Raw genomic sequence first — 26,398 nt, 5'->3', positions numbered from 1 at the left:
CAGAACTTGTCGGCGACACAAAACAACACCCATGCAACCATTAAGGTCTACGAACATATCAATTTGTACAATCTCCATCCCCATTTTTTATATTTAATTTCATTTTTATAAATCAAAGTCAAAAGCCTCTATATTAGGCTTTTTTATTTCTACAATTGGCAACAACGACGTTAACTTCCTCAACAACACACCTTATATTTTTTTGGGTCCGTATACTATCGAGTTTCTAAGAATTTGTGGGGCACATAAAATGGATTCTCTCATCCAAACTTAATTTTTTCATACACAAGAGTCAGAAATCGAACTCTGACTACATGTTTTAGCAGATCAAAAGCTTTATCATTGGACCAATTCATTATTGGTTACAACACACCTTTATATTACACAATATTTATAAATTTTATAATAAAGTTATTATATCTTGCTTAATTATTTATAATAAACATTAAATTACAGTTTACAACCCAACTTCACAACTTTTTATAAAAAATTCAACAATTCTAGTGGTTCTGGAGGCGATAGATTATCTGGTGGTGCAAAGTAGCAGACGGGGCTTCTGGAACTTGGTCAGATCCAGTTGCATTTACTTGTTTTTTAATTATAAATTATTGTGGTTTTCAGCCAGCTTATAAGTTATACTAGTATATATAAGCTTAAATTTTTGCATTACCTAATGTAGCCATATGTTTAATTATTTTAATTTTTTTATTTTCATCATAAGTATCCGGTTCACTGGACCACCCAATCTGATTTGAGGGTCGATATCAAGTGTTTTCAACCACCTCATTCACTCTTAATGTAGCCAAATATGTTTAATCGAAGTTATAATTAATTAGATGAAATATCAAATAGTTTTAAAATCTTATAATAATTTGTAGAGTTAATCCATTTAATAAAAAAATTAATTCATTGAATTGATAAAATTTAATGTTTATAATGAGTTACGTTATTGCATAACATCTTATCCGTATAGTTAATGTTGGAGTAAGTTCATCTCGTCACACAAGAGTGACGCGAGTCCTAATCAAGTTCTTGAGTTTAATTCCTGACATGAGTCTCTTAATGAGAATTTAGTTTTCATTAAGTCTCACAAAACTTAAAATTTAATCTTTATCGTTAGGAACAGCGAATACATTGTTAACACAATAAAATAAAATAAAGTTTTTTTTTTATAAGCAAACACTACAAGAAAACATGCATTTACTGGCGGCCAAAAGCCCTCAGTAATGCACAAATTTCGTCTAAAATGCATGCATTACTGACGGCCTTGGGCCCTCTGCAATTAGCTCGCCAGTAATGTTTACTGACGGCCCAGGACCGTCAATAACGTTACTGACGGCCTGGAGCCGTCAATAATGCCCAACGGTCACAATCAAAAGACTTACTCATTTATGACGGCCTGCAGCCGTCAGTATTGCTTTCCCATTTGTGACGGCCTGCAGCCGTCAGTAATGTTAACGCATTAAAAAAAAAATTAATAATTTAATTATTTAAAAATCAATATTAATATTGATTTTTAAATAATTAAATTATTAATTTTTTTAAAAAAAATTCTAGTTTTAATAATTTAGTTTTTTTAAAAAAATATACTGCATAATAAATAATTAAAAAATATTAAATATAATTTTATTTTTACAAAAAAATATTAAAATTTAATAAAAAGCATAATAAAAATACTTAACATAAGCATAATTAAACATAATGATAATATTGTCATTACAAAAAGAAAACAATTAAACATAATATAAATTGTCGTTATGTTATACAAATAATTAAATCAACAACAGATTATTAAAATTACACATCAAGGTTGGTCAGGCGGCTGATATAGTGGTCGCTTCCCCTTGCCACTGTATGTTGGCTGACGCGACCTTCCTCGGCCTCGGCCTCGGCCTCTACCTCCCTCATTTATTACGACTCCGGGGAGTGACGTTCGCGGAGGTCGTGCCACAGGCCTATGAACGAAGTTAATTGGGGCTTGATTGAGATCAAAGCTGGCTTGATTCGGGAAGAAGTTGTCTTGGGGTTGTCATGTGGGATTATGAAGTCTTGTTGATATGGATTTGATGATCTCTGTCGATGGTATTCGGTGAAAGCAGTTTGTTGATTATTTCTACCGCTTCCGCCACTACTGCTTCCACTTGTTTGCCCAACAGGATCAAAAAATTGTAAATGAATTGGTTCATTAAGCATTTGACTCATATCCTCTATGCTCATACTCAGTACTGGATCACCCTCTCGGTACTCCGGCAGCTGATTCAAATTGACCATGCTATTCAAATCCGGTCGATATTCTTGTTCACCGGCATTTTGATTTTGTCGTGCCGATCCCTGAGATGATGATCCAACCCCCGCCGGCGCCGGCGCCCTCTGCTGCGCAAAGAATTCCTGCAATACATGTTGGACCCGTTGGTCCACCCGCTCATTAAATGTTGCTTCGTACTCTTCGCGGAATTCTTCCCGATACGTGGCCCTCATTCGCGCTTCATACTCATCATCGGTTTCCTCTCTTTGAGCTGGACGAGAGCGTCCTGTACTAGATGAAGATGAAGATGTGTAAGTGACATCTCTCAAACCAGTTGGGTCACTTGCATATAAAGAAGATGTACACCCAGCAGCGAATTTGCGACCTCGAGTCGCACCACCAGCATTCTTAACAAAAGCCAATGACATCTTGTTTCGACGAACCTCCTCATTATCTCGCCTATGAGGTGGTAGTCGTAGTTGGCTTGCATTATATTCTTCAGCCCAAATTTGCGTCAACCTCTACAATAAATTAAAAAATAATTATAATTAATTAATTATAATATTAAAAATAATTATAATGTTTAAAAAATAATGTTATAAGAAATAAATAATAAATAATATATATAAATACTTACCGAAACTTCTTGCGCCCTTGCCCCCGTCCATTCACCGGAATCTGCATACTTGTGCATCATGTCATTCATTTCCATAAAGGTGGGTGGACGACCAAATTGTTGAATGAACTCAAGACGAAGCGTTCCGGCAGATTTCGACCCTCCAGAGTGTACGCACGCACGATTGGCTTCATCGGTATTTCTGTTGGCTTTGTTCTTTATACACTTTGCCTTATACTCTTCCTCTTCCCATCTGAGGCACAACATAGGGTATGAGTTACCAGCGAGCCAAAGTGGTGGCTTTGAAGGATCCTTTTTAATCTTTTTCCGCGCTTCAAAAAGTAAGGTTGACAGACGCTTGGTGGCTTTTCTGTTGAATATAGCCTCAATAGCCGCTGTGTGGTGATTTAGCCAAGTTACTTGCGACTACGAAAAATAAAGAAAAATTGTTAATAAATTAGTAAATATATGTTTAGTAACAAAATTGATTGGATAAAAAATTAATTATAAATAAAAACGTACCCTGAAGCCATTCCAAAATTGTTGATATCCACGCTCATCTGCCCTGACCTCCGTCTAGTTGAGATATGGAGCCTGGAATTTGGATTTCAATGCATTATTGATTGCCTTATTCGCCGGATTTTGGGGTTGCAAACTGCACAATATATATATATATATATATATATATATATATATATATATATATATATATATATATATATATATATATATATATATATATATATATATATATATTAGTTAAGAATAATAATCATATATATCCAATTAATTTATTAAACACAAATTCTTAATAATAATTAACTTACTCTGTGGCGGTATATGGCATGATGATGGGTCTACCATACCGGTCAACCAACAATTCATTTTGAGGAGCTAGAAGTGCAATATCGGCAATTTCCTCGTCCTCGTGGTCATCATCGTCGTCGTAGGAGTCGTACTCCTCTTCCACACCATCTACGGTTCGAGACTTGGGCATACCCTCCAACCATCGATTCCGAACAACGCGGCGGGGTAATCTACGTCTACGTCCACCGCGTCCGACACCCGGTGGTGGTGGAACATCATCAATGTCATCATCGACATTGTCATCATCGAAATTTTCTTCATCTGGATTCATCTATAATAAAAAAATATATGACAAATATATTTATATAATTAAGAAATACATGACAAATATATATATAATTAAGAAATACATGACAAATATATATATATATATATATAATTAATTAAGAAATACATGACATATATATATACATGACATATATATATATATATTGTTTTATAATTCATCATCATTAAACGATAAACAAATGCAACAAAAAACAAATATTCAAGTACAACGATTAATATTATTACAACGCGGATAACTATATTATAAAATTAATTGTCATCCCAATCTGATACATCTTCATCATCACTGCCTTCATCATCACCATTAGCTTCGACGTCCTCTTCATCAACATCACCATCAGAAGGTACTTCTTCGGCTTCTTCTTGTACACAAAGTTGATTAAAAGTTTCAACTGCAATGACATCATCAACATTGGACATCTCATCTTCCTGATATGGTTCATCTTCACGTTCATCTATCTCATTTTTTTCAATCAGACCCCTTGGTTTTGATGTTATTGCGGCACACCAACCTCGCTTATCCCTTATAGTCGATGGATAAGGGACATAGTGAACTTGTCTGACGTTATGAGCCATAGCAAACGGATCATACAATGGATAATGTTTGTTCATTTTTATGTCCACGGTATTAGTCTTTGAATCATATCTGGTACCTCTATTTGAAGGATCAAACCATTTACAGTAAAACAACACGACTGTTTTCTTGTAATCAAGGTAATTGTATTCGATTTCAAATATGTTCTCAATGACACCGTAAAAATCTCCTTCACCATTTTCAGTCACACCTTTCATACACACTCCACTGTTTACTGTTGTTTTTCCTTCACTCCAACTGTGTGTCTCAAATCTGTAACCATTGACAAAGTAGGTGTGCCATTGTTTAACGGTTGACTTTGGGCCATCAGATAAGTTTCTCAAGTGTTGTATGACACGAGTTGCGGGTGTTTGTTGGTACATGTATTCTTTGAACCATGCTGGAAATTGCGAATTGATTTGAGCAGAAGTATGTTGTGTTAAAAACATCCTAAGTTATTAAATATCGTTAGTTATAAGCAAACTTAATTGGAATAAATAATTATTTATTAACTAATTAAAAATACTCACTGTAAATATGGCTCGACTTCATTGCAATTAATCAGCAAGTGAACATGCGCCGAATAGAGAACTTTGTCACCAGGATACAACACTTTCTCACCACCACCATTACGACCAGGCAAGCTGAATATTGACATGTTTAATGGGTGAATTCTCACAGGCCGAGATGTTTCAGTTTCATTGTGAATATGGCTTGATGACAACGTGTCTTTGAAGTAATGCGAACAAAAGTAAATTGTTTCGCGGTGTAAGTATGTTGCACAAATTGAGCCTTCGACCCTAGCTTTGTTTTTCACGGCACGTTTTGCATAACCCATGAACCTTTCGAACGGGTACATCCATCTATATTGAACCGGCCCACCACACTACAAGAATTAAGACATTTTACAGCGACTTTATACTAACAACAATAAATTTGCTGGTAAAAATATACATGTAGCAACAATATTTTCAAGTCGTTGCAATTAGAAAAAAATATTGTCAACAATTTTAATATTGTTGGTAAAAACAACTTATCCCAATAACAACTTAAAGTCGATGGGAATAACCCAACCTTTTTACAACAACTTAACTTGTCGTTGGGAATTATATATTTTTGGCAACAATAAGCCTAGTCATTGAGAAAATATATATTTTTTTTGTAATTTTTTTTGGAGTGAGAGAATAGTATTTTAACTTTTTCTAAAATACCATAAATATATTTAAACTTTTGAGAAAAATATATATATTTAAACTTTTTCTAAAATACCATAAATTAATAATAATATTTTAAAATGTGAATTACTTTGTCTAAAAAATAATCACCGAAAGAAGTTTTTATAAAAAGAGTTACATAGTTTGGTAAAAAAAATTAATTTGTTATTATATATTAAAATATCCCAATTTCCCAAAAAAGAAAAGAAAAATAGGAAGAGATTGATGCAATTTTTTTTAATAAAAAAAATAAAAAATACAATTGATGCTATATATTAGAATCCCACGTTCAAGTTTGATAAAAAAAAAAATGAATCCCACGTTCAAGACATCATAGTGGATCAGCATTCAACATTTTTTTAAAAAAATAAATAACTGAATAATATAGCATGTGCCTCTAGTGGAAGAAAACCGCATGTAAAAACAATGAGTAACCGCACATATTTTTTTGACAAAAGTAACCGCACATATATATAGAGCATTCCTTCAACCATAAAAATTGCACATGTTCCTTGGTAGTGATCCGTGTGAATTGTGTCATCTATTCTCAGCCGTTAATAATTTTCAATCCAATGGTCTATATCTTTAAATAGTTTATTAACATAAACTCACTTTCACGAAGGAAAAATAATCGTATCATTTCACTTTTAAAATTATGTGACATGATAGAAGAACCAAGAAACAATATATCATTTCTAAAAGAGGTAAGAGGTGGAATAAATTCTCTCTTTAACTATATTCATCCTCACCATTCAAAATTTTCTCAATCTTCTTTTTGTATGTTATTATGTCATCTTATTTAATTTCTTTTCTTAGTTGTGATTCCAATGAAGAATGAAGCCGCAAAAGAAAATTCAAACCCCACGAAGAGGTAAAAGGTTTGAGAGAAAGAGATGACATTGTATAAGACATAAATTAAGGTTCATTCGAAAAAAATAGATGATAGTATATGAAGTTTGAAGAACTTTATTACTAAAGTAAATGAATCTCATAAAAAAAATGTTATCAAAGTTAACAAAATAAAATTTAAAATTATATATAAAAATTTATATGCTAAATCAATTTACGATTCAAGATTGAAAGTGGTAATTTCTACCTTATGAATATTTTGATATAAAACAAATTATTGTCATATCAATTTTGATCGTTAAGACATGTTACATATGGCAGCAATTTTGTTTGTTGGTAATTAATACTTTATCGCGGCGACTTTAGCCGTTAAGAAATGTCACATAAGACATCAATATACTTGTTACAATAGCAACAATAATAGTTGTTGTGAAAACATAAGCAATAGCAGCGACGCTGAATGTTGTTGCAAAACTTTTTGCAACGGCACTTATAGCAACGATATGCAGCGACTATTTTTTTGCTGGCGAAAGTATTATTGCCAACAACTTTAGAGTTTTGCCAAGGAATTTTATCGCCGCAAAATGTCATTTATCTTGTAGTGCCAAGTCTAGCCTCGTATGCAAGATGCACCACAACATGCTCCATAGAATCAAACAAGGCAGGAGGAATATTCTCTCCAACTTACACAAGATCAGTGGAATGTCATTTTCCATCTTGATGAGATCAGCCTCTCTTAGCGTTGTCGAACACAAATTCTTGAAAAATTGACTGATTTCAATAAGCGGATTCAATACATGTTGGGGTAAAGAACTAAATGCAATCGGAAGTAAAGTCTGGAAAAAAACATGACAATCATGAATTTTCATCCCACGCATCCTTCCGTGGTCAACATCAGCGCATCTCGCCAAATTCGACGAATAACCGTCTGGCATCTTCACTTCTTTTACCCATCGACAAACAGATTTTGCTTCGTCAGGAGATAAAGTATAGTTTGCACGAGGTTTAAGAAGTTTGCCGTTAGATGTCTCCACCAACAACAGTTCGTTACGTTTGCAATACAACCCTATGTCTCTCCTCGCGTTGTCATTATCTTTCGTTTTTCCTTTGACATTCATGACAGTGTTAAATATATTTTCAAACACATTTTTCTCAATATGCATAACATCAAGGTTGTGACGTAAAAGGTTGTCTTTCCAATACGGCAAATCCCAAAAGATACTTCTTTTTGTCCAGTTGTGTGTTTGTCCATAACCACGCGGTTTAGAGGCAACACCACCTACAACCTCAACCTTTGGAATATCTTTCACTTTGTTCCAGACTTGTCGGGATGTCAAATAATCTGGTGGATCACGAGTCTCGGTCTCACCATGAACAAAAGCATTTTTATTTCTTCTAAACGGATGATCAGTAGGCAAGAACCGACGATGACAGTCAAACCAAGTAGCCTTCCCACCGTTGTGTAACCAAAACGCTTTGGTGTCCATCATGCAAATAGGACATCCTAGTTTACCATGTGTCCCCCATCCAGACAACATCCCATATGCAGGAAAATCATTAATGGTCCACATCAAAGCTCCTCTCATATTGAAATTTCGTTTTTGGTTGATATCATACGTCGCAACACCGTTCCACAATCTCTTCAAATCATCAATCAAAGGTTGTAAATAGATATCAATACCAACAGTTGGACTAGATGGGCCTGGTATTACAGCGGCTAAAAACATGTAAGATGGGCCTGGTATTACAGTTGGACTAGATGGGCCTGATATCAACACCGTTAACTTTGAGTCTCGAGAGCCTTCACACAACGGTGTATTTGTCTCTTTCAAAAGATCAAAAAATCGCTGGGCTTCCTCATTTGGTCTCTCGACGTTAACATCAGCGTCATATTCATCATCAGCAGGGTCGTCGACATCATTTGGCACATAAATCGGCGTATTAAACACAAGGGCATTAGTTATCATATTGTCCATCTCATTAAACGGATCATAATGCTGATGATAATATTCGGGAACAACAACGGGCTGAAAAACACTGCTTGAAGCACGATTTTGATTCACGGGAACAGTCGTGGAACATCCCTCGCCATGACTTGACCAAACCCAATAATTAGGTTGGAATCCCTTTTTATATAAATGAGACCTAATTTCATCTTCGCTCCGTATTCTTGTACATCGACAAAGTACACACGGACATCTAATTCCCCCTTCACGTATCACAATGTCATTATATTTTACTGTATTGATAAACATTTCGACCCCTATTTTAAATTCCTCTTTAACCCGGCCCCTCTTTCCAGGATTATGTCTATCGTACATCCAATTACGATTGGTAAAATCCATATCTGCGTAGTTTAATTAATATATAATTAGATCAATATATGTATTAAATTTATTACTTTATTTTTCAAAAGTATTTTGGACATATATATATGTCTACTCAACAATAACATATAAACTTTTAACATTTTATTTTTAAAGTTTATGGTTTATTAAATCTAAAAAATACTAAGTTTTTTAGTTGACAAAACTACCGACTTTTTAACATATATATTATAATTTTTTAAAATATAATTGTTTTTCTTTTTTTAAATACATAGTAATAATAAAATGCTAGTAACTATTTCTAAGTGTACGGTAAAAATAAAACTATCACTAAATATTATAAATTAAAATTACATATATTACTTACTTGGGTGCCGGGTAGAGTCTTACTTGGCGCGCGCTCCTAACCACAAACTCCGCTCCTAACCCACGACCTCCGATGACCACGAGAATTTGCTAATAAAAATTGTAAACAACAAAATATTAGAACATATACATTTAAATAACAAAGTAAAAATTTTAACTTTAAAAGTAAAACACAAACACTTACCACTTTTTAGATGGAGATATGAAAATTACATTACTTTTTTAAAAATACACAAACTGTTAAAAAATTTCTTTTTTAAATTTTTTTTTAAAAAATTTCGTTTTTTAAAAAAAGAATATAAATATACTGTTTTTTTGAAAAAAAAAATACTTATTTAAAAAAAATAATTCTGTTTTCGAAATAAACAAAATTAAATATAATTTTTTTATTTTTTTTACAAAAACAATAACTTTTATACATAGTGATAAGAAAATATTAGTAACAAATTACAAAGTATTAATTAATAACTATTACTAAGTATACGGTAAAAAAAAACTATCACTATATAAATTAAAATTACGTTACTTACTTGGGTGCCGAGTAGATTCTTACTTGGCGCGCACCTAGCCCACGAACTCCGCTCCTCACAAGAATAAGACTTGCTATTAAAAATGGTAAACAACAAATATTAGAACATATACATTTAAATAACAAAACAAAAATTTTAAATTCGTAAAAGTAAAACACAAACACTTACCACTTTTTGTATGGAGATTAAGTTGAAAGTATGAAATTAGAGAAAATTTAAGAGAGAAGTTAGAGAAAATTTAGAGAGAGAATGAAAATGAAAAAATGAAGTGAAGGAGTAGTAATATATAGGAGTAGTAATATACAACCGTTGGAATTTAAAATTCAAATACGCATTACTGACGGCCATAATCCGTCATAAATGCGTAACGTTCATAACATTACTGACGGCCTGGGACCGTCGTAATTGCTGTCTGCATTACTGACGGCCCAGGACCGTCTTAATTGCGCAACGGCTATATATTTACTGACGGTCTGGCACCGTCTTAATTTCGCATGCATTACTGACGGCCTGACACCGTCACTAATGCGTAATAGTACCGTTTTAAATTATTTCGTTCTTCAAGAAGCAATACTGACGGCTCCTAGCCTTCAATAACCCACAAATGCATTACTGAGGGCTAAAAGCCCTCAATAAGTTTGGTCAGTAATATTATGTTTTCTTGTAGTGAAAATTTAAAATAAAATAAATAAAATAAAATAAAGTTTTTTTTTTTTTATAAGCAAAATTTAAAATAAAATAAAGTGTATCCTCCTCAACTTGTTTTATAATCATCAATAGTCTTACCCTATACTTATATATATAGCACCCACATTAATACCAAAGATAATGAAATCCACTTGTTTATACATTTTCTCCTACCAAAGTCTTGGAAAAGGTACTCATTAATTCACACACCCCTCACCATTTCTCTCAATTTCCGTGTGTTGACTTTCTTGTTCACTGTATAAAATTTTGCACAAATTTCATTATCAACATTCACAAATTTGATTTCTCAATCCAATTCACCTCAATTCTCTAGCAAAAATACTCAACTTTTTTTTTTCCTTCATTTTTTTGGTTCCTATTCTTTCATTACTACAATCTATAGAAAATCACATTCATATCTTACATTACATTAATCCTTATATGGATGAAATTCATGTTCCTTCTCATTTTCTTTGCCCAATTTCCCTCCAACTTATGAAAGATCCTGTTACTCTTTCCACAGGAATTAGCTACGACAGAGAAAACATAGAAAAATGGTTATTTTCATTCCAAAACAAAACTTGTCCTGTTACAAAATCATCTTTATTAGAAACCGATCTTAATAATCTTACACCAAACCACACTCTTCGTCGTTTAATTCAATCTTGGTGTACCCTTAATGCTTCATTTGGTGTTGAACGTATTCCAACACCAAAATCACCAATAGACAGAACACAAATTCTTAAACTCATCAATGAAACAAAGATATTCCCAGAAAAACAACATAGTTGTCTTGTTAAGCTTCGTTCGATCGTCTTCGAAAGCGAAAGGAATAAAAAATGTTTGGAATCAGCAGGTGCAATAGAGTTTTTAGCTTTAACAATGAAGAACAATTCAAATTCAAGTTCTTTGAGTGAAGCTGCTATTGAAATTCTGTTTCATCTTAACCCTTCTGAAGTTCATATCAAGAGTTTGATAAACAATGAAAGCATTCAATTTATTGAATCATTGTTTCATGTTTTGAAGCATGGAAGCTATCAATCTAGAGGCTATGCAACAATGCTATTGAAATCGGCGTTTGAAGTATCGGATCCGATTCACTTAATCAGCGTAAAAAAAGTGCTTTTCGAAGAATTAATGAGAGTACTAATTGATAAGATTTCACAACAAGCTTCAAAAGCAGCATTGAAGTTAATTGTGGAGCTTTTACCGTGGGGGCGAAACCGAATTAAAGCGGTTGAAGGTGGCGCGGTTTTAGTCCTCATTGAGCTTCTTTTCGATGTTTCGGAAAGAAGGGCGTGCGAATTGATTTTGACAGGTTTGGATCAACTATGTGGTTGCGCCGAAGGGCGTGCGGAGTTGTTGAATCATGGTGCAGGTATTGCTATTGTGTCAAAGAAAATTTTGAGGGTTTCTCATGTTGCAAGTGATAGAGGAGTTAGAATTTTGAGTTCAATTTGTAGATATTCAGCAAATTCTAGAGTTTTACATGAAATGTTGCTAGTTGGAGCTGTTTCAAAGTTGTGTTTGGTTCTTCAAGTTGATAGCAATTTTAAGACTAAAGAAAAAGCTAAGGAGATTCTCAAATTGCATTCTTCTGTTTGGAAAATTTCTACATGTATTCCTGTTCCTTTGTTATCTTCTTATCCATGATCATGATTGGAAACAGATTTCCTGCTATAATTGCGTCAACGCAGTTACAGCATCAACTGTCTCATTTTAATCAATAGTCAAGATTATTTCAATGTTTATGAAATATAAATTGTCCGATATAAAATCAATGACCGAGATTTATTAAAACGTGTTACTGCGTGCTATTTCCACCGCAGCAAATGCATATCCACATCCACCATGATCTAATTGGGTCATGATTCATAAGTTCTTTTATTTTTTTGTATACATGGACATGGTGAAATTTAAGTGTCTTGCTTCAGAATTTTTTGGGATTATGAATTTATTAGTCATAGTTTGAAAAATTAGTTACCTCAATTTGTGTAGTTTATCTTATTGATCTAAATCACTGCATTGACTTCAATTTAAGATTGGTGTGGCATGTGGTGGTGACAAATTACATATGCTTCATATTACTATTCTATTTGAACTTTAAGTGGATGCTTATGCTTTGGTACTCATGCATGTGCTAGATCTCAAACTTTATCTCATTTAATTTTGTTATCATATTTCTTTCTTATTTTTCCTTTTTCCATTTCACCAAATTAAAAAAATCCTTATTAAGAGATTTTATTATTCTTTTATAACATTTTTTTAGGCTAAATTGCAGTTTTGGTCCCCACGTTTCCTAATTGTGCGATTTTAGTCCCCCTAGTTTCAAACGAGCGATTTTAGTCCCCTACGTTTGCCCTCTTTTGCATTTCTTGGTCCCTTTGACTATTTTGACCAAAAAAACTGTTGACGTGGAATTTTGGTGACACATGTCTTAATCGGAGCGAGGAAGATAGAAACCTCCGTCAAAAAAGGACTGGTGCGTACCATGGCTGAACAGAGTGTGCAGCTTCAGGCTCTAGATAGCATAACAAGAGAATAAGCTTCAATGGATAAGAAAGCAAAATACAGATAAAGTGAAAAATAAAGGAAGAGAGAAAAGATATTGTATTTCACAGAATAAGAATCGATCTTGCTACAATTGATAGCTATAGCTATATATAGCATCTACAAGTTTGTTATAGGTCTAACTAACTTTTATTATAGCTGTACACAACTAAGAGCTAGTATCTTGACAGGGGTCGGGGATCGAACCCCGATCATCTCACTTGTTCACCTTAAAAGTGAAATTTCTAGCCACTAAATTACTTGAAAAGAAAAAAAAAGTTGTTAAAACAGAAGAGACTTTTATGTGAAAATGTAAAAAAAAAATAGCTGCAAAAGTGTGGGAGTGGCCAATTTTCAATTGTTAGCCGTTGAGACTCACCCAAGTTCACATTGGTGGGTCCAAGATTTGAATAAAGCCCAAATCCCATCTAGTAGATTCCTTAGGACCCAAGTTATAGTGTGTTTGATTGGGTGTTCCTATATAACTATCAAACCATGGTTTCAACAAAAGTTGCAAGAGACATGTTTGTGTCCGGTCGTTGATTTAATTTTTCAAGTGTCAAGATAAACATATTTTCAGATGTGCATTTTCAAAGCATATATCTTGAAATGTATTTTTGTATGACATAAATTTTCTATTTTTTTTAAGATGTATATATCTGAAATCATGCCAAAGTATAGATGTTCCGAATTGGGTCCAAATTCAATATGTGTTAATTCAAAAGTGCATGCTAAAATGTTGCACGCCAACTCACATAAGTATATCTTCTCAATGATCAACCATTACATGATCAATATCAGATGATGATATGTAAATCACACATTGAAAATTCCTCATTCGACTTTAATAAAATCTTCTCTAATTCATTTTCTAATTCATCTTACGTTCAAGTTATATAAGAACAAATGTGCAGGAGAATGGTACACCTTATGCATATATGTCCTTATATAATTTGAGTGTAAGATGAATATTGAATTGTTATCTTGGCTGAGCATATAACTTCAATTGTCACCTCATATATCCATCTTGGATCACTAGATAAGTTCCTCCCAATATGAATTAAATCATACTATAGCAATTGGCACACTAGGGCGGATCTAGTATTTTATTTTATCAAATAAAAATGCAATTTAGTCTTTAAATTATTATTATATTATAATACTCGTAACCAAAAAACAAAATCTGTCATAATTTTTCATCAAGAGTGTTAGATGTTGATCAACGCTCATCATAAAATAATAAACGTCTTCTATAAAGAAGAAAGTTTTGCATCAAAATCAAACATATATAAAATTTCAACATTACACAATACACAAAGTCCAAAAAAGATTTAGTATTTATATTCAAAATGTACATTTAATAATTCGATAGAGACTAATTGAGGGGAGTCATAATAATTGAACCAGATCGTCTCTTATCGATGTAACTAAATTTGAATTTAACCTAATAGTCAAGATTTAGCTACACCATACCACAAGAGAGGATCTTGCAAAGAAAATGGAGGAACTTTTTTTATCAAAGTCTCTTCAAAATCACTCACCAAACCTTTGGTGTCTAGTTAACAAATAAACTTGAATACAAGGAGAATTATTCCATACATTAGAATGTAACCTAAGAATACCTCTAGCTTTTTCCTTCAAATAAGAACCACAATCAGCTTGCATAACCATACAAAGTTTTGAAACAGCACCAACCCTTAACATTTCTTGAACAACATCATTTGTAGCACAATATTTACAAATCAAACAAAATATTTGAAGAGCACAATCATCAGTTGTTGATGAAACCCTTAATGTTCTTTTAGAAATCATTGCAATTCCTGCTGCATGTTGCACAAATTTTTCTCTTCCATCAGCACAACAACATAAATCAGCAAGAAGCTTAAATATAAGCTCTGTTTGGTTCTTTTCTTGTTTTTCAATTGCAAGATTAATGATTTCTTTTATAGCTCCAGCTTCCACAATCTTCAACCTATTTCTACCTAAAGGGCATGTTTGTAATAACACATGTAATGCTGATTTCATAGCTTTAATAGGAAGTGCTTTATTTCTAATTCTTAGTACTTTAACTATTTCTCTAAAAAAATCAACATTTAAATTCAACAATGAGGTTGAATTTTTTACCTCAAATATAAGTTTTAATACAATCATTGCTTCATTTATTACCTTGAAATTTTTGTTATCATTGTGAAGTTGTAAAATCAAAGTCAACGAGTTGACTAAGTCAAAATTGTCATCAACTATGGAACATTTGATGTTGTTGATGTTGTCATTATTGGTGATGGCTAGAGGCAAAATTAAATGAAGAATTCTCAAAGCTTCTTCAAGAGATGTTGTTTTACCTTGCTTGTAAAAATTATTTATAATCACTTTTTGAATAATCGCTTTTGCTACTCCTGCTTCAACCATGCATATTCTATTTCTCTCATTTTCTAAAGCAAGAGCAAGCAATTTTTCTAATGACTCATGATCAAGATTCTTAACAAGTTTTTCAATTGTTGAAGTTGGAATCTTTTCAACGCTAATAGATGAATTTTGTAAGTGCCATGATTGAATTAATCTTTGAAGAATGTGGTTTGGTGTCAAAAACTCTGAGCTTCTAGGTAAGGGTTGTTTGGTAATTGGACATGTGCAACTTTTTGATGTTAGTAACCATTGTTCAATGCTTTCTCTGTTGTATGTTATGCCTGTAATTGTTGTCACAGGATCCTTCATGATTTGAAGTGAAATGGGACAAAGAAAAAATTGAGGAATTTCATTTTCTTCCATTATTGTATTTGATATGGAATGTATTAACAAATTATGGAGAAAAGAAGGGTTTGCTTTCTTTGGTAATAGAAATGGGCTATATAAATAATTTAGGTCACAAAGAATAATCAATGTAATGGTGACATATAGAAGAATGCACGTATTTTTTATATAATAAAAATAGTGAGGTTTGACCAACGATTAATTGGTCCAAGTGGTAACAAATTTAAGTCTCTTAAACAAGTGGTTATGTGTTTGATCATTTGTTCTTGAGTACGATAAAAATTCAATTGTTAGAGGATAATCTATTGTGTATATCTCACAAATTTTCGAAAAGATTAATTATTTAAGCTAAGTTTTTTTATAAGCAATTATTATTTAAGTTTATAAAAAGAGTTCAATTTAAAAGACTAGTAGATAAAAGAGTCTCATGATTTAAATACTATATCCAAGACCGGCCCAAAGCATGAGCAATCAGCTCTATGTAGTCGGGCCTCCAAATTTTTTGAATTTCAATTTGGATATGACTTTTAGATTGATTAACGGCGGTAACTATATAAAATAATTTTATCTATTCAATGCGAGACTTTTAATATATTGGCATATCTTTTTCTTGTTTTTACCAGTCATAGATGCTTAAACAAGGGAATGGAGGGTCAAACCAAGCATAGCAACCGTTTGATTTTAAATACAATTAATTTATTATTATGGTGTTTGAATTTTCTAAGTTGGCTTCACGTTCTGGAATTTTCATTAGCATTGTGTCCACTTGTTTAATTACGTCCATGACTCATACTTGAGCTATTGGTTGATTTGGAAAGTGTTTCAACTTTAAAACCACGAAGGAAAGAGAAGACACACAAAACAAATTAAGCTTCAAAGTAAATGATGCTTCCATAATAAAAATTAAAATTAAAAAAATAAAGTAAATGATGTGCTAAGTAGGAAGAATGTATGGAGTGAAAAATATATTTTTCCTGATAGAGAAATTTTCTACAAATTTAATAGACTATTTTTGTAGAGAATAATAAATGAATGTTTTATTAAAATATTTTAAATTTTGAACATGTTATAACAATATTAAATTTGAAAAATTCGTATAAATCTTCTGAAATTTCTTCCAATACAATTTTTGAGTTCTTTCATATTAAGAGAATTTTATATTCTAAAAAAAGAATATCCCAAAATTCTACCCTCTCAAAATTCTCTATTGTTTTCCCTCCAAATTCGCAAACAAATCCAAACATATTTGAGAAAGAGTATTCTTTTTGCGCTACATAATTTCTCGCACACCCTTCTAAATTACAAAAATATCTCGTCGGTTACTTAAAATCTCAAAAGAGTTTCGGATTACTAGAACAAAAAGCACTGTAAGTTTTCGGTTTGAAAATATTTATAGGAACAGTTTGATAAGGACTTGAACCCTAGACCTCATACTCTTTAACCCCTAGCCCAACTAATTTAACCGGTTGAGCTACCCATCCCACCCTGCAAAAATTAGCTAATCGGACCACATTAAAAGTTTTCTGATATATTTTTGGCAAAATTACACTACAGGTTCTTTATCTTATTTTTTTGTAACATTTTTGTCCTTTATCTTTTTTTTGTAACATTTTGGTCCTTTATCTTTTATTTGTAACACTTTAGTCCTTTATTTTTTTTATCTCTAACACTTTAGTCCCTTTTTTTTGTAACAGTTTGGTCCTTTATCTTTTTTTATTTGTAATACTTTGATCCTTTATTTTTTATAAATAAATAAGATAAGGACCAAAGTGTTACAAAAAAAAAAAGCTAAAGGACAAAAATGTTACAAAAAAAAGATAAAGGACCAAAATGTTACCAAAAAATAAAATAAAGGACTTATAGTGTAATTTTGCCTAAATTTTTTTATCAAATGGAACACTTGATGTGAGATGAACCCATACTTGTTCCAAAAAAAAAAGTTAACTAAAAGGGTGCAAAAAAGAAATGAAAATTTTTTAAATGGAAAAATAAAAAGGTAAAATTGAAATATATAGTGGTTTGTAGGAGTAAAAATATAATTATAAGAGTGGAATCCTAAAATTTTAATTAAAGTTTTTTTTTTTGGTACAAAAGAGGGCCTAAGGCCAAAATTTTAATTAAAGGCTTTATACTCTATTAATGGGCCTTGTTATTTTCTTTTTGATTTGCATTTTGCTTTTTAGGCCCCCGTTTGATTTTTTTTCAACTCAAGATTGTTGTTAGATTGGTGAAAATGAATTCAATTAAATCAACATTAGCTTTCGACCAAAAAAGCAAAAATCAACATTAATACTATGCTATACTGTGTTTAAGTTTACCTATATATTTCAATTAAAGTATATATTTCCTTGACTTTGCTATATGGATGTTAAAGATGAATGCTATGCCAATAATTATTATCCATATATTCCAATCATCTATGGTTAAAGTCAAACAAGAAAAAATAGCAAAAGGATAAAAAGGAAAAGTTATTAGCAATTCTAACTTTAAAGTAGATTTAGGCTTTGGCAAGCACAATGATGGACCATCATATTGCATGTTTTTTGTCCATCCCTGCATGCCTTCAAACTAATCATACATGCATTTTACCTTGTTGTTTGGACAAGTTTTTTGTTCTTTCTTTTTTTTCTGCTTCACATATTCTACTTGTACATAATCATTTTTTTTAACAAACTTGTAATCTTAAAGATTATTGATAATGATCAAGATTACTAAATCTAATCATAAAAAGGAGAGAAATAGCTTTCATATGGTTGCAAAAATGTACAGATAGCATCCATAAAAGAAGCACTTCATCTACATCAGTACATGTCTTGCACCCTCTACCACAATTTTAATTTTCCCATTAATTTTAGTTTGGACTTTGGGCAACTTTTAAAAGGAGAGGATATTCGTCCTTGAACTAAGGTCCCTCAAAAAAAATTTGGGGGGGCCTAAAGCCTTAACTTGGGCTGCTTTATGCTTGGGCCGGCCCTGCTTACTGTGCTATAGTTAAATTCGATCTAGGGTTGAAAAAGAAGAGTAAAACATAAAATTGCTTCAGAATTTTCATATCCAAACAAAGCAACAATATTACACTTAGTTAGGGTTTTCAAGCAGCTTATGGGTCATGGGTCTTTTTAGAGAATTCAAACAACTAAGAAAATAATATAAAAGAAGACTAAATTACTGACTGCACCCCCTTAGTATTGATAAAAGTATTTCAGCCTATTGGGCTAAAAGAGACTAAATTACTGACTGCACCCCCTTTTGAGTTTTGAACTTGTCAATGCCCAATTTCGGCCTGCTAACAGAGAATTTTTTGGTACCCAAAAAAATAAGAGGAGTCGGCTATAAAAATTGGATGCCACATCAATAAATTATGTAACCTCAGCATAAAATTTGAAGAAAAAAAAGGAATAGAGACTACTAAACCATAAAGAGAGAAATATCAACAACAAAAGTAAAGGTAAAAATTATACATTTACTAACAAAGACATTTAGATTTTAGGCTCATGTGGTTAATGAAATCTCTTTAAAACAGATTGTTTGGAAGAATCCGAATGTATTTTTTAGTGAAAATAATTTTTGATCAAATTTTACTTAAAGGTCGAACAAATTTGCAAAACTATTGTTTTCCACCAAATAATTTGTAGGGCAATTTAAGAATATGTGGGGCAACTCTTCCCACTAGATGATGTAATGTCTTATATTGTTTGGATAATTAAGAATATGTGCTATCACACTAAAATACACACACACTATGCAAGGATACTTCAAATGAGAGAGGTGGATTAATAAGAATCATAAAAAATATTCAAGGAGAGAAACTAAATTAAAATCAAGAAATCCTCACATAAGGAAAAATCCAAAATGGATTATACTATTTGGAAGTTGATTTGTTTATTACATAAACATATTGGTGGTTTGCATTAAATTGTCAATATTGTCAAGCTTATTTGGGCTTATCCCTTTATTTTCGGCACAGTGACTTTTGTAGAGCCCTTTCAGTCCTATCATCATTATCATCCAAATCATTTGTGGTTACCTTTTATCCCCATCTTTTGCACTAAATTCTGAATTATAATCCTTGCAAAATCCTACACAAAGATCTTTCTGTCTTATTTTATCTCTTTCCTTTATTTTATTTTCTTTCCTTTTCATTGTTTCTGTTATAGAATTGAAAGAAAATTGACCTCTGAATAACGTTGTAGGGACACTGATCCGTTATATTTGTTGTTATATACTCTCTATACTACGTACAATTTTTTATCAATCCGTTCTATGTTTATGTTGTCACTAATCACTATTGTCTGAAAATATATTAGGATGGGGCAATTGAAGCTTATTTCAGGTTTAGGTTATTTTTTTTACAATAGGTCAGAGAATTTTTAAAATTGATCAAATTAACGCTTTTAGAAAATCTACTTAGGACTAGTTTAAATTAGCTTATTTTTAAGCGATATAAAATAACTTTTGTAAATAAATAAGTTTTTATGTATTATTATAAGTTTGTCAAAGTAGTTTATAAAATAATAGCTTATAAAAATACATTTTTCATAAGTGAAAACTACTTATAAATTAATATAAAATTTTATTTATTTAAGTTTCAAAAAAAAAAATCTTATTTAATTACAAGTTATTTTGTATGAGTTTAAAAATAATTCAATCCAAACATACCCTTAATTAATAATATTGGATTTCAGGCTCTCAAAAAAGTCTTTTAGGTTTATTCGTAGTGAGTGATGAAGCTTTTCTAAATTGTTATGGGAAGCGGTGTTGGCATGTGAACTTAAAGATTTGGAAAAACTCCATTACTACTAATAAACTTATCTAATTCTTCATTTAAGCATGTCATCTTTATTTAACTATTTTAAAATGAATTTAAATTTTAAATTAGTTTTGCATGTGGAACTAGCTATTGCCTACCAAACTGATTTTTTTAAGTACATATGAATTGTAACTCCAAGAATTTGGTCCTAGTGGTAAAGAAAAATAGTTTTTGTTTCCGGATTCAAGCTCCACTAATATTTTTAAGGAGATAAATATAATTATCTTTATTAGTACGTGCTCTAAGAACTCTAAAACCTTCTATGCAATTACATTAATTTTTTACACATAAAATCATGCTCTCTAAATATCACATTACATTTCAAAATATATATAACTTAATTAACTTATTAGATCGTTACTTTATTTAAAACTGAATTTTTTATTCATGAACTATGAGACAATTTTTTATCTTCTATACAAATTGTCTAAAATATTAAAAGGATATTTTGTCCGTTAAACATCGTGCAAGATAAAAAAATTTCAATATATTTAATTTTATCTTGTATTGTTCTATCTTATACCGTTCTATTTAGTACTTACCGGTTAGCAGATCAATCAACCTTAAGTAGACTTATAAATTATAACGGACTTTTAAAAAGGTTGGATTCAAGTTCAAACTCAAACTTGAAAATAAATCTATGACTGGTGACAGATTAAACTTACCATTATCCTTTGAAAAAAAATAAAATACTACTAACGATATTATCTTTTGAAACTTTGTCGGAAATACTTAATAGCAAGCCAATGCTATCATTTTCACCATGTGACGACAATTCACAAAGAATGTGACCAAAGACATTAGAAATCTTAATTAATGGAGCATAGTAACATAACAAAGTTCAGAACTACTGATTAATTAACTTGTTTAACAATGAACTAGATAGTAGGTACCCCCATCCCAAATGTGAAAGGGCATTACATTTTGCACAATTAAACAGAGATTTTTCCATAAATCCGGGTACCAAAACAAGTCGCTCAATAATATATAAGAGCCTCTTCATTGGTTGAGCATATTGCTATGCTAATAACTGACTGGTATAACGGTTTGCTAAATTCAACACGACCAGGTTTATATTCTCCCATATAACAGTGCTATTTGTTCCCACATATCCCCTTTATACATTGAAATTGGATTATTTGTCATCATTGACAGCACGCATTTACACGGCGAAGTTTGTAACAACCCGAATCGCTCTTTTAGACAATTCCGACACTACCACTTTATAATCTTTTCTACCTCCTCTTTATTGTAGAGTTTTTAACTTCTGTGAAGTCGAACCATGTACCATGTTGTTGGTATTTCAAGTGTGAGTTGAGTCTCACATCGGATAAAATAGTGAATGTTGAATGGTTTACAAGTGAGAGGATCCATAAACCTAACGCCTTAAGGTTTTGGGTTAAAGTGTGGTGTTCAACTCACTTGTGTAGTTTATTCAAGGCCCGATGTGATGATCCCCGGACCCCTCATGACCCAATAGTGGTATCAGAGTCGATAGTTGTTGATCCGGCTCCTTGTGTCGAAAGTCTTCTTGGCAAGATGTTCAAGCAATGCATGGATTCACACTTGAGGAGAAGAGAGATGTTGAGGGGAAGATGTTGGTATTTCAAGTGTGAGTTGAGTCCCACGTCGCTTGGTGTCGAGTCCAATTCACTTGTGTAGTTATTCAAAGTCCGATATGATGATCCCTCGGACCCCTCATGACCCAACACATGTGATTGGATACATTTCATTCTACCTTTGAATAGGAATCTATTTTTCCTTGTGTCCCCAAAAATTACCATGCTCTACAGCTAGGTGAAATATAATAAAAGTAAAAAAGTGTACAATCGTTTCTCCAACTAGTTAGTGCTCCATCTTTTTATGTCCTCTATATGTTTATTTGTCACACATAAAATAAAAGACAGATCATAGTGACCAACCAATCATCATCTACAATTCCATTTTCACTGACATATGCTTTGCTTCTATTGTGAATTATCATACGGCTTAATAAAAAAAATATTCCATCCATCATCCATCATGATCTGTGTGTGACCACATAACCTTAGATAGATTGTATATTCTATTATATTATATAGTTTTTATGTTTCATAATTAGTGATGATTTTGAATGATCAAAGAATATACTAGTAATTAGATTTGTCAAATAAAGAAGAATAAATAAAATTAGTATACAAAACCGTCCAAGAAAGGTAATTAAGTGTCTCAATTAGCAAAGATACTTTATACATGTATTAATTTAATGTAAAGTTTAGGATAATGACTGGGATGCATGTCAGTAGACCAAATTAAAAATTCCAGTAGGGATTTACATTACTCATATAGTTTAGTATAGTTTAGTATGTAGAAGAAACACATGAGAGTCTCTTAGATCTAATGATAATATTGATATTATTAGATCGAATATATTTATTGAAAACTTTAGTTGTGTGTGAGTTTGAAATAATATTTATCATTTTGTAAAAAAAAAAAGTAATATTATCATTTAATTTTTACAAAAAAGAATTACTATATATGAATTTCATTAATAAAAAAAAGTAGCATAAGATGTGTAAAAAATCGACCACATAACCTTATTAAACAAATAAAAATTAGAGATATGTTTTTTCACCACGAGTATCCGGTCTCTGGATCGTCATAATCTGATTCGAGGGTTAGTTCTGATATCAAGTAATTTCAATCTCCTCTCGATCGCAGTTGCGGGGACCGAACCATGGTCATTCCTACGAAATTTAGCGTCAATCATTACTGAACAACTAAAATTCAGTTAAAATTGGAGACGTTTTTTGTTTAAAGGACAAACATAAAAATCAAAGTATATAAATCTAGTCACTAAGCTACTTCATTAAGAAAAAAACAGTCTCAGTCATCCCACCTGTCCACTTTAAGAGTGAATTTTCTAGCCACTAGGCTACTTGACAAAAGAAAACATAATATTAAAAATAGAAAGAACTGATCACTTAATTTAGTTGGTAGAGACATTGAATCCTTGACATTCCATTTATTCATATTGAATTTTCACTACTTTAAAAAAATTCCATCTCTTTTGTTGGCTCTATAAAGACATCAAAAAGCAAGAATCGAATATAATTGAGAACAAAAAGTGGTTCATTAACAATTGAAAATGTACTACAGTATTCTTTTTGTTTCACATGCTATCCTAGACTTTGAATGCATTTTTGTTTCACATGCTATCCTAAACTTTGAATACTTATGATCCAGATTAGGATCATAGTTGCATCATTCTTATACTTATGATTTTATTATAATTATAATGCACACAATTTGAGATATAGTAATAATGTTTTTCTAAGAAGAAAGAGCACAACCAACCAACTACCCATTCAATATAGAACTTTGGCTAACATGCACAACTGCACCATATAGTGTATAGTGCATAAGTTAGTGATTTTATTATAACAAATACGAATTTTACAAAATTCACCGTTGGATTGAAAGTTTATATCATATAGATCATCTATAATTTTTTTTGAAAAAATTGAAAATTATTTGATATGTTATTGAGACCCGTCAAAATTAACGGTTTATAAATTTTTATTAAATACCGTTAATCTTTACGAGTCTCAATAACATATCAAATGATTTTTAATTTTTTTAAATTTTTTTATGGATGATCTATATGATATAAACTTTCAATCCATCAATGAATTTTGTAAAATTCATATTCGATATAATAAAAACGCTAACTTATGCACCGTGCACCATATGCTAGAAGTTGCCTCCAATATAGTAGTAGTTATTCTTGTGAAGTTGCTTACATATATATGTTCTTCAACATGTTAATACCAAGACAAGAGAGAGCATTATATTAATTGTTTTATTAATTTAGTTCTAAAAGAACAATTACCCTGTGGGATTAAGTAACACTCTTGTCAGGAAGGCATGCAACATAGGAATGAGATTTCGATATTAATATTAATTAGGATAAGTATATATCATAATAAAATAGACAAATTGTATTCAAAATCATCCATGTAATTCAATAAATAAATAAATAAATAAGAGAATTTAAATACAAGCATGAGCTGTGCCTCTTCCATCTAAGTATTAAAATTGTATTGAAGTCATATGTTGTTAAGGTTCTTAATTTTGAAGACAGGTTCTTAATTGAGCTCTTGAATATATGTGTGTTTGAACATCCTTATATATCTTTTAGCTAATTTTTAGAAGTGAAATTTAAGTCAATTTAAAAATTGTATGAGATCAAAGTTGAGTTTTTTTTTTTTTTTTTTTTTTTACAAAAGATCAAAGTTGAGTTAAGAATGGCAATATGAGAATTGTACTTGCAAGTTAAGAGTAAGAGTATGAATATTGTATTTATATTAGAATCGTCTCACATTATCAAGATTCTCAAGCTATTAAATTTATAAACATATTTGGAAATCCTCGTATTTTGAGTTAGCTGTTGGGAGTGAAATCAGGCCCGACCCATACATACAACTGCAACAAGGTATGTGGCAGTGAGTCTCTAAAATAGGAAGGCCTCAATTTTTTTACAGGTACCAATATTAGTAAAATACGGGTGTAAAACTTAATATATTGCGGCAAAATATAAATACCCAAATAATTACAATACATAACACGTGAATACATAGATGACAAAGACAACACCACACAAATTAAAACCACCACACAACCACCATTGGTCCACCAAGAAATGACGGCCATCCACCCATCACCACCGTCGCCCTACCCACTCTTCCTATTCTCAGAAACTCAATATCCATTGAAGCTAAAAAATAGATAGAAATTAAAATTTCACAATTTAGGGTTTTTAGAATTTAAAATTAAAAGGTGTGTTGTTTGTTGGGAGAAGAACATAGAAATTGGATAGATAGAGAAGGTGTGTTTGTTGACTTGTTGTTTGGGTGGTTGAAAACTTGACCATGAAGATGAGGATGATTTTTTTTTTTTTTTTACAATTGAAGATGAGGGTGATTATGCATCATCACTTGTATTTTATTTTTTTAAGGCTACTAAATATGAACTCTCATTTCAGTGTAGTAGTATGATACTATATAATGTGTTGGTATTTTCCTGCTTGCAATTTAAAATCTAGGATTTTTTTTTTGTATTAATTTTTTTTATTAAGAGGTTATTTTTAAAATTTGCATGTGACCTCTAAAAACTCGGGACCGGCCCTGAGTGAAAAATACAAATTCATTTAATTAAGAGTAAGCTAAAAGGGAAAATATACTTAAGAAAGAGAAAAAAAAAGTAATTGAATTCAAATGGTTAATAAAATCTAATTAAGAATTAATAGTTAAAATTTAAAAAAGTAAAAGTTAATAGATAAGAGGGAAAACTATTATGCATTTTCTGAACTCATGCTATTTTATAAAGTACAAATCAATTTTTTACTAATTAAACTAGCTCTTATTCAGAATAAAAGTTTGATAAATAGCGGTTATAAAAAAACCTCAAGATGTAATTTAAAAAGAAATTTATTTTTGGCCAAACTTTACTTACCTAACAATCAAACTCTAACAAATTTGAACGCCGCAAAAAATAATTATTGGACATCACATCACAATACATGGCACAATGTAAAATGATGAACAACTACACTTTTTTTTTTACAGATCTACACTTTTTTTTTTAAAGGAGCAAATTTAATTCATATCATTAATAAAAAAATGTTCAATATAAGGAGGAATCAACTCGAAAATAGAGCGATTAGTCTTAGAATAATTAAGCTGT

The 26,398-nt window shown here is 31.4% G+C and overlaps 3 protein-coding genes and 1 long non-coding RNA gene across 4 annotated transcripts; 1 reads left to right on the top strand and 3 right to left on the bottom strand.

The window, feature by feature from the left end:
* Positions 1 to 2,668: 2,668 nt before the first annotated feature.
* Positions 2,669 to 3,900, bottom strand: LOC123898678. Its single transcript, XR_006805401.1, has 4 exons — positions 3,689 to 3,900; positions 3,384 to 3,516; positions 2,883 to 3,287; positions 2,669 to 2,766 (listed from the first exon to the last, which is right to left on the bottom strand). It is a non-coding gene; the product is annotated as an uncharacterized LOC123898678 (long non-coding RNA).
* Positions 3,901 to 4,232: 332 nt separating this feature from the next.
* Positions 4,233 to 5,286, bottom strand: LOC123898774. Its single transcript, XM_045949786.1, has 2 exons — positions 5,121 to 5,286; positions 4,233 to 5,040 (listed from the first exon to the last, which is right to left on the bottom strand). The coding sequence occupies exons 1-2, from the start codon at positions 5,246 to 5,248 to the stop codon at positions 4,266 to 4,268; spliced, it is 903 nt and encodes a 300-aa protein (XP_045805742.1). The 5' UTR covers positions 5,249 to 5,286; the 3' UTR covers positions 4,233 to 4,265.
* A 5,445-nt stretch (positions 5,287 to 10,731) lies between these two features.
* On the top strand, positions 10,732 to 12,826 carry LOC123898619 (E3 ubiquitin-protein ligase PUB23-like). The gene has a single exon (XM_045949627.1). The coding sequence runs from the start codon at positions 11,005 to 11,007 to the stop codon at positions 12,214 to 12,216; it is 1,212 nt and encodes a 403-aa protein (XP_045805583.1). The 5' UTR covers positions 10,732 to 11,004; the 3' UTR covers positions 12,217 to 12,826.
* Positions 12,827 to 14,627: 1,801 nt separating this feature from the next.
* On the bottom strand, positions 14,628 to 15,909 carry LOC123898738 (E3 ubiquitin-protein ligase PUB23-like). The gene has a single exon (XM_045949751.1). It carries the CDS (start codon positions 15,880 to 15,882, stop codon positions 14,647 to 14,649), a length of 1,236 nt encoding a protein of 411 aa, XP_045805707.1. The 5' UTR covers positions 15,883 to 15,909; the 3' UTR covers positions 14,628 to 14,646.
* Positions 15,910 to 26,398: the final 10,489 nt, after the last annotated feature.

This window comes from Trifolium pratense, linkage group LG7 (genome assembly GCF_020283565.1).
Source record: "Trifolium pratense cultivar HEN17-A07 linkage group LG7, ARS_RC_1.1, whole genome shotgun sequence".
Taxonomy (NCBI): domain Eukaryota; kingdom Viridiplantae; phylum Streptophyta; class Magnoliopsida; order Fabales; family Fabaceae; genus Trifolium; species Trifolium pratense.
This window is presented reverse-complemented; position numbering and strand designations above follow the sequence as displayed.

Excerpts from the sequence above, each read along its gene's own strand:
- LOC123898774 (XM_045949786.1), bottom strand. The coding sequence starts at position 5,248 with ATGTCAATATTCAGCTTGCCTGGTCGTAATGGTGGTGGTGAGAAAGTG. Across the intron at positions 5,041-5,120 it reads GAAGTCGAGCCATATTTACA|GATGTTTTTAACACAACATA; the intron begins GTGAGTATTTTT and ends TTAATAACTTAG.
- LOC123898619 (XM_045949627.1), top strand. The coding sequence starts at position 11,005 with ATGGATGAAATTCATGTTCCTTCTCATTTTCTTTGCCCAATTTCCCTC.
- LOC123898738 (XM_045949751.1), bottom strand. The coding sequence starts at position 15,882 with ATGGAAGAAAATGAAATTCCTCAATTTTTTCTTTGTCCCATTTCACTT.